The 15101-nt window shown below is 31.0% G+C and overlaps 1 protein-coding gene across 1 annotated transcript in view; it reads right to left on the bottom strand.

Moving 5' to 3' along the window:
* LOC112600505 (dual 3',5'-cyclic-AMP and -GMP phosphodiesterase 11-like) overlaps nucleotides 1–15095 on the bottom strand; it is a 74795-nt gene extending 59700 nt beyond the window's left edge. The window contains exon 1 of the mRNA XM_025347741.1: nucleotides 14744–15095. Coding sequence (XP_025203526.1) covers nucleotides 14744–14891 — 148 coding nt within the window. The 5' untranslated portion in view covers nucleotides 14892–15095. The remainder of the gene's footprint in view (nucleotides 1–14743) is intronic.
* Nucleotides 15096–15101: the final 6 nt, after the last annotated feature.

Below are 15101 nucleotides of genomic sequence, written 5' to 3'. Positions count from 1 at the left end.
TTGCCATTTTAAAAATAAAGTTTGTATTTTAATAGCACACTAATTAAGTAGTAGATACGAAATATTTCAAGAATTTTAAAATATGATCTTAAAGGATATTTAAAAATTTCAAAAATTAAATTTTGAATAACTGCAATATTAAAAAAAAAAAAAGGTGAGCATATTTATAGTGAATAACAAATTAAGTAAATTGAACTATGAACATTATACAATTCGGTCTAGAGTTTCATGCTTAAAATATTACTTAATTTTATATATACTGGTGACGATTCACTGTACGATACATTCGAATAAAATGTGGTACATTGTAAATGGCAATATTTATATCATATACAGTAGAGCTTCGATAGTCCGGTCGAATCAGATCGAGCATCGTCTGGATTATCAATTCGATTACCTAAGGGTTTTTAAGATAACCTACTCAAATGACTAAAATTTTTAATTTTGATTCTACTACCTTTATATTTATTGCACTTTAAAATACAAAAATACTTTAACATAATTAATTATAAAAAAATGTTTATAATAATAGAACTCAAGTATCCTGAACAAACTACAAAAATATGTATTTACGAACAAATGGACTTATGCTGTCCGGATTACCGCGTTTACCAGATTATCGGGGGTCCAGACTATTGGTGCTCTACTGTAATTTATAATACAATAAATTACATAAATTGTCCCAAAATAATATCATTATTACTTATTACTTTAATATTTTATCATAATAAACTAATGGCGTATATGTAAGTTGGTACATCAGTTAAAATTATTGAATCAAATCTATAAAATAAAACACAAAATATAAATCATTTATCTCTGACAACTGCAGGTTTAGTATCAACTAGATGCAACAAAACGCAATGATAATACTGTAACACAATAAGAATGAATTTCTTTATACAAAACTTTAATACAACTGAATAAGTACTTACCAACTACTTACAACAATGATTCAAATTACTTCGTAAATTATATGTTAAAGTTCAATTAAACTATTACAATAAAATAATGATTGTTAACACTGAAATACAGCAACACATTACCTAACATTTTAAAAGCAATCAAACCAAATTATTTCTCTGAATATCCTTCGATTGGTTGTATAAAATATATCTACAGAGTATCTATAGCAGTAAGGATTAAGTTCGAGGAACGCAAAAATATGCATCGTGTCCGGACCATTTAGATAGCTTTATGAAATTAGAAACCACGCATAAATATATTATAGTTCAACACAACACTTAGTAGTACTGTTATACCCACTCAGCTATAATAGAAAATAATAAGACCGTGTGCAACGTGGAATTTAATCGGTGCATTACAATCAGTAAAAGTTGAATTCTAATTTAAATATCGTGTAATATGCATGAATGCGACTGTGATGGTTTAATAGCTACTGAATTCTAAGAATAATTAAATATTTTACTTAAATTGTTGCTGTACCAAAATTTTATAAATAATGTAAACATCACATCCTGGTCCAAAAGTCGGATCCTTCACATGTATCCATTACTCTTAATGCTTAATATACAACTACTGTCAATGGTCAGTGGTAATTTATTAATTCCCCTACATAAAATTAAACTCAATCGAGTAAAAAAATCTGATATAAACTATTAAAATATCGATTGCCGTTGAGGACAGCCACAACACTACTATAAATTGCATGTCCCTGAAATTCGTTTTGGAATCATTATATTTATGTAATATAGTGGCAGCAGGTTCCTAACTGTATTTGTCAAATACAACCAAATCTACTGGCGTGTATATTTGTATATGTTACTTTTTTTAAAGGACAATATTAATAGTAGTATATTTTTAATGATTGCTTAGTGCTTACTTAATTTATTTACATAAATAATATATAACATTGTATATACAATTAAAATAGTAAGTAGGTATACATGTATAATATATAATAGTCTAAATACTATAACATTAACCTTTTTGAGTCGAAGGTTTGCATTTACGACTTTTTACTTAAGACCAATAATAAAAATTAATATTTTTAAGAGCACTTTTTTTAAAGTTACAAATTTTAGTTTTCAGAGAAAATGTGAATCTTATATCAAATATAAAATTTATAGGTATATTAAATACGTACATACATATAGCTATAGATTGTTGAATAGTGGAATATTATTCCTATACACACTGAAACAGAAATGCAAAGCACTAATTTAGAGATAAAACTGACTACGAATTTTAAAGATATCAAAACACGTGTATCAGAACATGTGTCGTGACTCATCATGAGTCAAGTTATAATAACGCAAAGCAAGTTCGACAAACTATCAACACTTTGAATGAAAGTATTGTCGATGAAAATATTACTGCTGTCGTTTCGTTATCGTAAAATATTATAAATTTAATTAACCTTAAAATAAAACATAATATGTAAATATTTAATGACCATTGATCTCGTGAATTGAACAAATATTATTAATAGGTTTAAAAAAATGTAGGTACATTTAAATACTAAATTATTAAATTGTCTTTATATGTATAAAATTGTTTAGCAATTCATGTTAAAATTTATGAGAGGGGGAATGACCTCATTCCAAAGTCAATTTGATTTGCTCCCCATCATAATTACCTCTGAAATGGTTGAAACGAATTTAGAATAAATTTTTTAATTTAGTGATTAAGTATATTAGTGAACTATGAAAATTCCAAAGTCTTTTTGTCATAATATGTTAAATATACGATATAAGACGAAAGTACATATTTTGATCAAAACTTTTGTTCGTTTTATATAATAATAATATATTTGGCGTTTGAGTAAATTCTTAGGAGGATATCAGCGCACTATTTATTTTCTTTCTCTGGCCTACACGTAATATGGCAAATTATCAATGTTTAATAGAACCAACCTTATGTTGTTAGCATTAGTATTAGAGTGTTCACTCTAAGTATAATGTATAGTATAGTATAGTATATAGTGTTAAACTATGATCAAACTTAAAGTTTAGAACATTATCTGTGTTCTTGCGTTGGCTTTTCTACGATATTTCAATTTTTACGTGAGTTATGTTGAGTATGTAAGATAATATAGTCTAAAAATCCTCATATCTCGCTTTAAAATTTAAATATAGTAAAAAAACCAACGTAAGAGCTCAGAAAATATTCTAAACTTTAAATTTGATCGATTCATTTAACGTACCAAAGCTAATTACACCGGTTGGCTCTATTAAACACAAGTTTGCTATGTAGTACGTGGATCTGCAAAGAAAAAAAATAAACAGTGCACTGACTTAACCTTGTCGTAATAGGTTAAATATACTATTAAATATGTATATATTTTAATCTATGATTTCGTTCACTAAACATAATAAGAACACACACACACACATATTTAGCACTCGATATTAGTGCCCTCTGTCGGAGGAACTTGGAACAATACCAACGTTTTTATTTATTTTTTATTTTATTTATTTTTTATGGAAAGCGCCATGTAATGAATTTGATCAAACATCACGTGTTATTTAATTTTTTCACTAGTATATCATTATGCGGACATCAAGGCTAAAAACGTATTTGTTCCACATAGCATCTGTTTTTTTTCTTTACTCCTCCATTTCGTAATCTACACGCACTCATTCAACAACTGGATTTTAGCGTGCACACAACTGTAAGGATATGTATTACAATAAAAAATAGTTTTAATCCATTCTATGTGATTTTACATACATTTCAGTTAATTCCTCGATTATATTTTCCCTTCAAGTAATCCGTCGACTTATGACGTTTCGAATTCGCGTCCGCTTTTATTAAAATGTATATCGATTGAATACGCACATATATGACAACCACCACCACCACCACCACCATCATAACCCTCCATCACGACTACTATTGGTTGGCTTTATGTTAATTAGGTCATGTTTCACGAGCAATAATAATAATAGTACAATAACATCATGGATTCGTCTAACGTGCGTGGTGGAAAAAAATAGTATCAAAATTTTCATTGTCGTAATATTCTAATACCTGCCTAAATACAAGTATACTAAGTATAATAGTGTAATTTAAACTATAGTCATAGTGGATAGAATGTGGGTCCCCCATGTGGTCTTTACTACGACGTGTCATTTGATTCGATTTGTTGTAGTATTAGTAATGGTAGAGTAGTAGTACCTGCACAACATTATTCTGTATACAGGTAACAGGTACTTCTGTGCCTCTATGTTTTATTATGGTTACAGCAATAACGACGAAGCCAACGATAATACACAACAAATAATACGTCTAATACGAAATGAATGCACACGCCATACGAATTACGATGTAATGTTATAGTATGATAGTTTTACGCACTAAATAATAAATATTGAATATTATAAATAATCAACACAATGCGACGGATGAAGTGTAAACAATTCACAGAAAACACGACATCATGCCTACCATATAAATATCGTATGACGTGTGCACTGCAGATCACGATGCCGTCGATAATAGTATTTGTTTCGAACATTTCAGATATCGTACAAGTAGTTGGAGTGCAAAGACGCAACCAGTTAAGATGTGTAGATATATTTTATTTTTTTAACAATAAAATTTTACATGTGTGCACACGTAAAATACGTAGTTTCTACGATTGTACCAAACGCAATAAATTAGGTATGTTATTAAAATATATTACGACGTTAATTCGTACGTTTTACGAATTGAGTGCAAATGGCTAATGCGCTGATAACCAATTTATTATAATATACGGTATTACAGTATTAGCACGATTAGTACATCATCGTTCATCATCATCATCATCATCATCATCATCATTGTCGTTGTTATCATCGTCATTATTATTATTATTATGATCTGTTTATTAATTTATAGCTACGGCCCACGGGTTACAATATACGTGTGCAGCCCATTTGTTATTTCGTATCCGTTTATTATTGAACCCAACCCCATTGTGTCCGAATAATGATATAACACGTGTGTAAGATTAAATGAAATATAACATTAATTAATCATCGTATTTCACGAGTATTTTCAATTTGTTTACGCTGTCGCACGGGTATGTAGAAAATCCAATAATTACGCTCTATATTATATAGTAAGTACATAGAACATTAGTACATAATATATTCACATATTATTATGTGCATTTAAAATGCGTATACAAACTTATATAACGAGTAAAGTCTTGTATAATATTTGAACGCAATACATTATATTATTATGCATTTATGTATGTGCCGACGAATTTTATCTCGTGCAATGTATGACAGGACAACAGACGATGATGATGATGATGATAATATAAATCGTCTCAATAGTATTGTATGCGGTGCATTGATATATTTTGTCCTCGCCGTCAGATTGACGTCATACAGCAGAACAGTATATACAGGGTGATAATTTTTAATATTTTAACTCATTTTTTCGGCCTATATTAAGTTTTTCAAAGAATTCAAAATACCAAGACCATGCTATGACTAACGGCCAACCCATATATTTAGTTTCATATTTTTGTGAGAAAAATACCAGTAGAAGGGTTTACTACACGCCACTCGCTTAATTTTAGATGCCTATAAACTGTAAAATATTTTACTTATCTAGTTAAATTGTGTTTATCAAAATATTTAGTCTATCAATGAAACGAATAGTAAATGTTACTAATTTAGAAGATAGACAGGACACTATGAATTGTAGCAAATAGTATTAACTATTAAGTAGATTTTATTTTTTATAAAAAAATATATATTACTAACATTATTACTTCCGAAAAATATATGTGTCACAAAAAAGGAAAGACCTTTTGTAAAGTAAATAATATTATTTAAATTTATTACATATACTATTATGATTTTGTTTATTTTATTTTTTAGAAAATTAGCAACGTTTTTGTTTAAAGTTTACACTGTTTCGTAGTGTGCTTACAGAGGGTCTAGGGTATAAGCGTTGCGGTGACGTTAAAATTATGACAATTTAAGAATACATATATAGGCACTGTACTCGATCTCATATCACGCGGGGTCACGGTTACCCAAAACCGCTACGTCGCCGCAGTCTTTTATTCAACGACCCACAGCAGATACTATACAACTATAAAACTATATATGACTATAATAATGAAATGTTCTACCTTCAGACCATCTTGTTCTTCTTAAAAATCGCTTTTTCTCTAACTATTTATAAATACATATATATATAATATGCCGTATAGGACATTTACAGATTTGGCTGTATAGAAACCTCTCACGTGCCTATGTCGACCTTATCCCCTACCTCAACGATCATACTTTCCTATAAACGAAACATTCAATAAATAAATTGTGTACAATAATCATCATATAATATTTCATCTACATATTAAAAGGTTATCGGTACACCAGCACACAAAACTACCCCCTATTACACTTGTCGTTGACTGCGCAGCAAGATCACTATACATGTTTACAACATAGTTATAACTTTTAATATATTTTGTTCATCCGATATATACACAGCATATAGCATTAAAAATTAAATCACGTACATAGTTCCTAGAATTTATCATCCGAATAAGGTTTTAGACAAACGATAAGCGTACTATGTATTAGTGTTATAGTGCATAAAATAATATGTTACTTGTGTATAAGTACCAGTTGACTGCATGCAAGCTGTCTCAAAAACGAAAGCGGACAACCCCCGCGATGACTGACCGGCCTAGATCATATATCATTATTATAGTATTAAGTATACTATAGTTAAATAATCTGTATGTATAAGCACGTTATAGAAACTATGAGAGCTCTAAAAGGTTCGTCATTATTGTTAGTTAATTTAAAAACATATATTTTATATGTTTTAATTCGTGTATAATGTTCTGTCAGATTGTGATAACTGTTGCAGTACAATGCACCATGATAGAGTCATGTACACACGAGTAGCTTACTAGAGTTAACAATATATAATTAGTAACCGTTGACGGAATGTGTCACTCACTCATTTCTACGACTTCATATACGATAACATAAAAAAAAAAACGTCATGTCGGAGTAATAAATTCAGAGTACAAGTAAAATAAGTTTAATGGAGATTGGAGAACAAATTTTCAATCACAATTAGTATATCTATGTATTAAAATAAAAATATTAATAAGAAAAATCAGGAAATTTATTAAAGTACTTAGATAATTCACCAATTACAATTTATCTGAGAAATTACTAATACCAACTATCGAAAAACAATTTTATTTGCAAACTTTTTAAGATTAGCTTTAAACTTAATTTAAATTTAATATTGTCTACTTTCTTTTAGTGTTTTTTTATCTAGTATAACCTTTTTCAAATTTTAGCGTAATTACATCATAAAAAATAAAAGCAAAAAAGCAACCAAATTTGAGGATAAAATATAGTATTATACTATACTATATAATTACCTATATTAAAATATAATCTTAAAAGTTGTTACCAAATATAATATTTTAATACAAATAATTATTGCGTACACATAGTTCACATAGTTCACAAATCACAATTTATCAGTACATAATATACAAATATATAAATATATGCATATAAACTATCATGTATATATATAAAATAATATTATTAAATAACAACTAAAATCTACTGTGAAACTTAGGTAAGTATCAATAAAAAACTTAAAGATATATATATATATATTGTAGAGCCAATGAATCATTATGTAAATAACAAATTCATCAATGAGTGAAAGGATCGTATAAACAGAACGTAACCCAAATTATTGGTCTACACATAATTTTACTCAAGCAAATAACAAAAAACAATAATAATAAAAAACGACTATCGTAAGCCATATTTTCGCGTACAAATAGCTGGCGCCCTCGTGGCGCCCACTTTATACAGTAGGAAAGTTGGCATACAGTAACACGGTTGTCTATGACCAAGTTTAACCAGCCATGCGGTCTCGCCTAGAGCTCGTTGGGCGTTTAAATAATAATAATAATAATAAAATTATTATATATTTTTATTTTATTATGCTCTAGTATATATATTACTAATGCTCAACATTTTCTGAGGTCGTACATAACCGTACATAATATATAACACTATACATGTATAATATGTGTGAAATGACGTTCATATTTATGTTGTTTGTTGTCTCATTGATGTGTTATAATTTTATGTACTCTTTCACACTAAGCAAAATTGCTATGAATATCTTTAAACTGCGTACTTCTTATAAAAATATCTTGCATTTTTGTAATAAATATTCATAATCGTCACACAAGGTCCATACGGTAGACGATTTGGCGGATTTAGTACATATAGAGACAGCAATATTACAGAGAATCATTGATGAACCACATAGAAAAATAATAAAAATACAATTCAGTCACTGTCTTATTAAGTTAAAAAACGTATTTTTACTTTTATGCTTAGCCATGATAGATCAGTGAAACTAATTATGAGTGTTATGATTTTATAGTAGGCCGTTCTTATTTGAAAATTTCAGAAAATAATTAATAACAGTGTAACAGTGCATAATCTCCAAAAAAAAAAAAAATCGTTTGTCGTCTAACTAAATACTAAATATAAACAAACAGATTTAAAAAATCCGTAGAATTTAATTTTTCCCAGTATGAAAAATACAGAAAATGTCATTTTTCATTAATGTAATCTTTTGTTAGATATTTTACGATTTATTCTTCTTACCTTTGGATATAATTTTTATAAGTTTAATAATAAGTAGTAAGTGGTTTATAACAAATATATAAAAACAAATAATTTAAATGCAATCGTTAAAGCGTATTAGGTTAAGTTAATTTAAGAACTAAATAGCTAACAAGGTACATATAAACGCTTTTTAAATTCACATTATATTTTATAGGTTAATGCGCAATATATTATATTAAATAATAAGACTGATAAAATCTAGAAGCCCTATACACATTGACGATTGGGTATAAGCATGGTAATTATGTAATGGCTTAAAGTCTGATAAAAAACTTAAAAACCCAAGAAAATCGCTTGCATTATACTGCAGTATAATAGGTTTCGAGTGTAGGTACCTACGTCGTAATTGTCTAGGCCACTAGGTAATCGACGTTTTATAATTTAATTCAATGATCAATACGGAATATTGAGCTGAGAGCCTGTATTCAATATCCATTTCTTTATATGATATAATATTATTTGTTTATAAAATTACTCTATTAGAAACAGGTTAAGTCAAAATAATTTTCGCCTAAAACAAATCCAAAATATTAAAGAGTATAATATTTAATAAATATATTTTAGTATTTATATTAAATCCGAAAATTTTAAATATCTATATGAATAGCATAAAACACGCCGAAATATTTTCAAAATTATATCGTGTTTAATAAATTCTAATATACTTAACAATATTTTATGAAATTTCAAGGGTATTCAATTATTTATTTTTGAATTGGGTACAATACAATAAATAAAAAAAAAAAACGGTTTTATCTGTTTAAAACACCAGTTTTTTCGTTTTCCCGATTATTTTGAAAACCACTGGAATTTTTTATTTTCAACCGTTCAGTGGGTGGCGCGAATAGAAGGGTGGCGAGAAGAACGCAAATAAAATAAAATGGATGATCAACAAGAAATACTTCGGTTATCCGGTCGTTAAGATTATACATTATATTCGACGATTCCGTGGTTTATATCATTAATAATATGTTATATGTAGAATCTTACTTTGAAATTCAGCGGACGCATTCAGTAATTTTCTGCCAAAATCTAGGGAGATTTTAATCACTCACGGCTGAATTGTAGTATGCATGAATATAATAATATTAACGATATTTTTTGGGTTGAGTAAATACGTGTATTTGGTAAGTTTCCACCGTACTCCGACAACCACTGAATACTCTTTATATCAAAAGATTACTTTTCTGTACCTATCTTTACCATTTTGATTTTTTTTTTGTGTTGTACGTCTACGAATTTATACAACGTATATAGTTTATTATAGTGTTGTGTTGTAGTATGACGAAATTCCAGCTGCCAATCTCAATCTACCTATAATATCTATAACCAACAATTTTCGCATTGCATACTATATTAAAATATTGTATACTATATTAAAATGTTGTAGAGGCAAAACTAGTCTTGATTACCTCCAACCACTAACCATTATACTTATTTTTACAGATTTTTCCTTATAAAAATAAATTGTTCCATATGCATATTTATGATCATTATTTTAAATTTTGTATTAAAGCATGGACGAGATTAGAAAATCTAAAGAAAATTTTGGTAAAATAATTGCACAAGTTCGTACATATTTAACACTAAATTTTAATAGCGTGCATTATCGTCGGTTTGTTTATAAGCTTAATGCGATAAACTATGCATATTTTGATTTTTGGTATAATGTAACTGCAGAAGCCAGAAATTCACAAGTGATAACATTGCTATATCATTATTGATTTGGTTCACGGCGCCACCGATTCGAACATTGACAGTATATTATGTCAAATATGAGCATCAAAGGATGTTATGATGCGTGAGCATGTTCGTTAAACGGGCATTGTGTCCCGATTAACTTCACAACGCTCTACGACAAATAGATGATTGATCATTAATTAATAAAAAACTATTTGTCTTTATTAAATTATATAATAATATAATAGGTTGTACCTACCAGCATGCATCTATATTATTATTATTATTATTATTATCATTAAATATATATATATATATATTTAATAGCTTAACAAAACAGGCCCAAAATACAGAAATATATTGCATAAACAACAAATTAAACAATATTTAACTAAATAATTTAACAATTTTAGTAAATCACGTTAAATTTTAAGCTAATAAGTTTGATCTGCTAAAATTATAACACAAATTAAAGAGGATAGTAACAGTATAAAAACTAAACATAGAAGTGAGTTGTAGATTTTTAGTCTGACGGATAATGACTTGAAAATAATCTTTGTAAAAAATTATTGACAGTCAATTGTAACTATACATATTTAATAATAAAATATCTAATATCATTAGTTATAATAAGCACAGTTTAATTAATATGATTAATTACATAAAAATGAATAAACATTTGTACAGGGCTTATAGACATTGAATCTACTGAAATAGACACGAAATTTTCAAAATACTCCTTAAGACTCGGGAAGTGTTCATAGCTTTCTTTTTCAATTTTTAAATACATACATCACACATGAATATTATTTCAGATCACGAAAATCGAATATTTTTTTGTTTATACATAATGTTGCTGTTGGCTACATTAATAAAAGAAATTTTTAAATTATATATTATATATTATGACATGTATAAAAAATTAATGTACTTATAGATTGTGTGTACCAATTATTTGACCGATTTTAAAGAAATTTCAAATTATTCTTAGAGATACCAGAAAAATTTAGGGAATAATTTGAACCACTATTGAATAATATACACAAAGTTCTAGATTAGCAACAAGCAGTTTGCCCATTTCGATTGAATCAGTTCACAGAATAAGATATACCAACGCCGATTTGCCCGTGAAGGTACACCAAAAACGATATATCTATGTAGCACCGTATTTTATACTTGTTTTTTTCACGGGTGAATTTAGATTAAATAGTTAGTATATTTTAGATATTAACTTTTTATAAATTATGAAATATGATTCGAGATTATACTATCAAAAAGTTGTATTTTTTTTTTTAATTAGTCCAAAGGAATCCAGCTTTTTGGTATGGTCATTTCAAGGTCACATAATGAAATTTATAAACCGGCACGGTATATTATAATAATTATCATACCCACGTGTTTGAATAATAATAATATATTTTGTAGCGACGACGCGACAACAAATAGCGACAAACAAAACATAATTTCGTAGTATATTATAATATACTCGTATTACATGCTTTAACACATTAGATACGATAATCTGCTCAAGTCTTCTCTCTATATCATACATATAATACATTACACAGATTTGCGCGGACGGAAAAAAAGTATCATTACTGATCCTTACAAAAAATGTTTTTTAATCTATAAAAAATCTAAAAGGAGAAAGTTACACTTAATCTATGTTAAAAAATTGTTTCGTAGAAATAGATTTTGAAAATATTTCTTATTTTATAAATTATTAAAAGGTTAACGACAAATTTATTAAAATTTCATTTAAAAATATATAATTATTTAGATTTTTTTTTAAAACAAATCTCAAGTCTACAGCGGTAAATTGTTTGTAAGTAATTGGTTTTGAAATTGATGCCAAAAAAAGAGGTGGACAAAAATCAGATAACATACCCTAAGTCTCAATTAATTATTACCCGTAGTATAGTAACTATTGCTATAAATTCTGCTGGTAGCAAACTTTCTTTTTATAAACGCGAATAGTGAAAATTTGGCTAAGAATTAACTATATATTTCAATATTGCTGTGGTTTCAGATTCCGGAGCATTTGGCGAATCAAGAAAGTTAGAAAATGTGTTTTAAAATAAATGCTATAAAATAATTAATATTTTATTCTTTGTCATTGAAAGCATACAATTAACCGTCAGAGGGGCGCATGGGTTCTGCTCGACCTCTACGATTCTATCATCCCACCACTAAAAAAAATTTAAAACTCTTCTACGTGTAGTGTACGGTGAAGGCGCGCACGGTTATTCTATAGAAAACTATCGTATTATGTTCATTGTTGAACCTTTCGATCTCATACCGCACACGGGCCGCACGCAGGTATGTAGTTTGGTATGGTTTTATTTTTTGTTATCGTCCCGGACATTGTCGGGTGGAACAAATGTTTCGTTTTTTTGGTCTGTCGTCCAGCGGCAAGTACGACACAACTCTGCCGACTGCAGACGCCCCGCGGCAAACGTGTAATTGCGACTGCAGCGTCCGCGGCGTCGAAGGCGAATAATTCGTTTAGATCGATATTAATGTATAATTACGAGATTACATAAGATAATATTATACGAGCATTGCGACTGCGATGGAATCTAATGGCCATATTATAAACAGTTTTCGTTTATATAAAACAACCGCGTTGCACACCGTGGAATGTCGATTGTCTTAAAATTAATTGTCCCATTGTGAGCGCGCAATGTGACGCGTGATATTGTTTAATATAGACACTGACACTAAAAAATACCCAGAAAATATTATCGTACGACATAATAGTATCGGTGGATATCACATCGGAAATGCTGTTTTCGCGCCGTTGACATTAGTACAATATTGTACCTTACCTGTTTTGTACACACGGGCCCGGCAGGTATGTCGTGCTGCGTAGTGCGATAATTTATTAAAAAAATGACAACAAATCGCGTATGTGCTTCGGCTGTATACGTGCCTATCTATATGTTACATGTCACATTGCCGCCGGAACACCAACAGCAAATGTAAAACCACAGTACCTACATACAATAAGAAGTATACATGAGCAACAGTTATTATTTTTCCACGATAACTGCCGCGTGGACTCACAATATTAATAACGGCCTACAACGGTGAGCTCGTCGACTCTACGTCGTAGATTACACATTTTTGACCACCGCGGTTACAAGACACGATCCCGACGATTTCTCGTGTTTTATAGTATCGTAGAAGAAGATCGATGCACACGTGGCCCGTGCGTAGTGTATTATTGAACTATCGGTACAGATGTTATTTCACGTGACAGAGTAACCACTCGATTGTGCGGTGGCTTTTTTCAAACAATTTCTTGGGAATCGGGAAGTAACGATTTACAAATAATTGCGATACACACCACAAAGTGCAATAACAGCACAGTCTCGGTTGACGTTTTTATTCGCGCCAGAACGCGATCGAATCACTCGAAAATCAATAGTGGAAAAGTCGCGATAAGTCGGTTACGGTCACAGTTTTGATGGTTTTGTTTTCGTAAAACTTGATTACGACGCATTACGAACCACCAGCCCACCAGCTTTCGAGCGGCCCGATTTTCTTTTTCGCTCTAACAAAGTAGGTGCCTAAACTATTTTTCCCGTATAACGCCGATATCTAAACGTGCATACTACACGACGGTAGGCGCGTTGTATTGTAATTCGGAGAGGCTCGAGATAACAGACAGCGCGGCAAGGATTTAACCGTACGATAATCTGAAATATTTTTATTTTTTTCTTAAGGTAGACGGCGAAATAATATGTTACCGGTTCGCACGTTTCGAGTGCGCACTTGACCAACGGCGTGCGTTCGCGTGAAAAACAAGTAGTAAAAAAACAACCGATTACGTAAATAATTAATACGGTGGCATCATGCGAGAACGAGATACGACAACGACGGTTTACAAGATACGTACGTACGTACTACGTGATGGGCTATACGTAGCGGACATATTATTATCGTTGCCGTCGAACGTCAGTGCTCGGTCGATTCGTAGCTAATAATAAAATATATTGTAATGGCACCGGCAACAACAATAATAATAATAATAATTAACTAATTAATAAGCCAATGTCAGTGCGAAAAAAAATACTATGCGGCGCTACAATACTTATAACGTCATGACATTATGATTGACAACGCGTAACACGATATTGCACTAATAACTATTTAATAATAATAGTAATAATAATAATAACTGTTACGACAACGGCGGCGGCGGTGGCAGCCACCGGTTACACCACCGCCTGCGACCTGTTGCGCATGGGCAGGGTTAACACGGTATCAGTGGCGTCGGTGGCGGCTTATCAACGCGGTCGTGTGTGTACGACGACGACGCCGAGACTTGATGTAGGTACACGAAAACATTGCGCACGGAGTAAGTACGCGAAAATAATATAAGTCAAAGTTCGGCTTACTTGAACGCAAAGCCGGCGGATGTGTCTTGCTCTTGGCCGCGCCGCCGGGTGTGGCCACGGCAACGGCGGTGGTGGTGGCGGTGCTGCCGGTCTGCGTCCAGCGTACACCGTCGTCCGCGCCGGTTCTGACCTGTTGAATGCCCGCCATCGCCGTGGGTGAATGAGCGTTTCCTCTCCGTCACCGACTACGTCCGCGGCGGTCACCGTCGTCGCTGTGGGAGCAACGACTACACTTCTCGGCTCTCGCTGAGCGACCGTGTGCGTCAGTGCCGCACACGCGCCAGCGCGCGCGCGCGCACGCCCGCTCTACCGTCTACGGTCGCGCGGCGGACGGTGGCGATCTTTTACTTTTTTTTTT

This window comes from Melanaphis sacchari, unplaced genomic scaffold (genome assembly GCF_002803265.2).
Source record: "Melanaphis sacchari strain LSU unplaced genomic scaffold, SCAv2.0 Contig65_pilon_pilon, whole genome shotgun sequence".
NCBI lineage: Eukaryota > Metazoa > Arthropoda > Insecta > Hemiptera > Aphididae > Melanaphis > Melanaphis sacchari.
The sequence above is the reverse complement of the archived record's forward strand: the minus strand, read 5'-3'. Positions and strand labels throughout refer to the sequence as shown.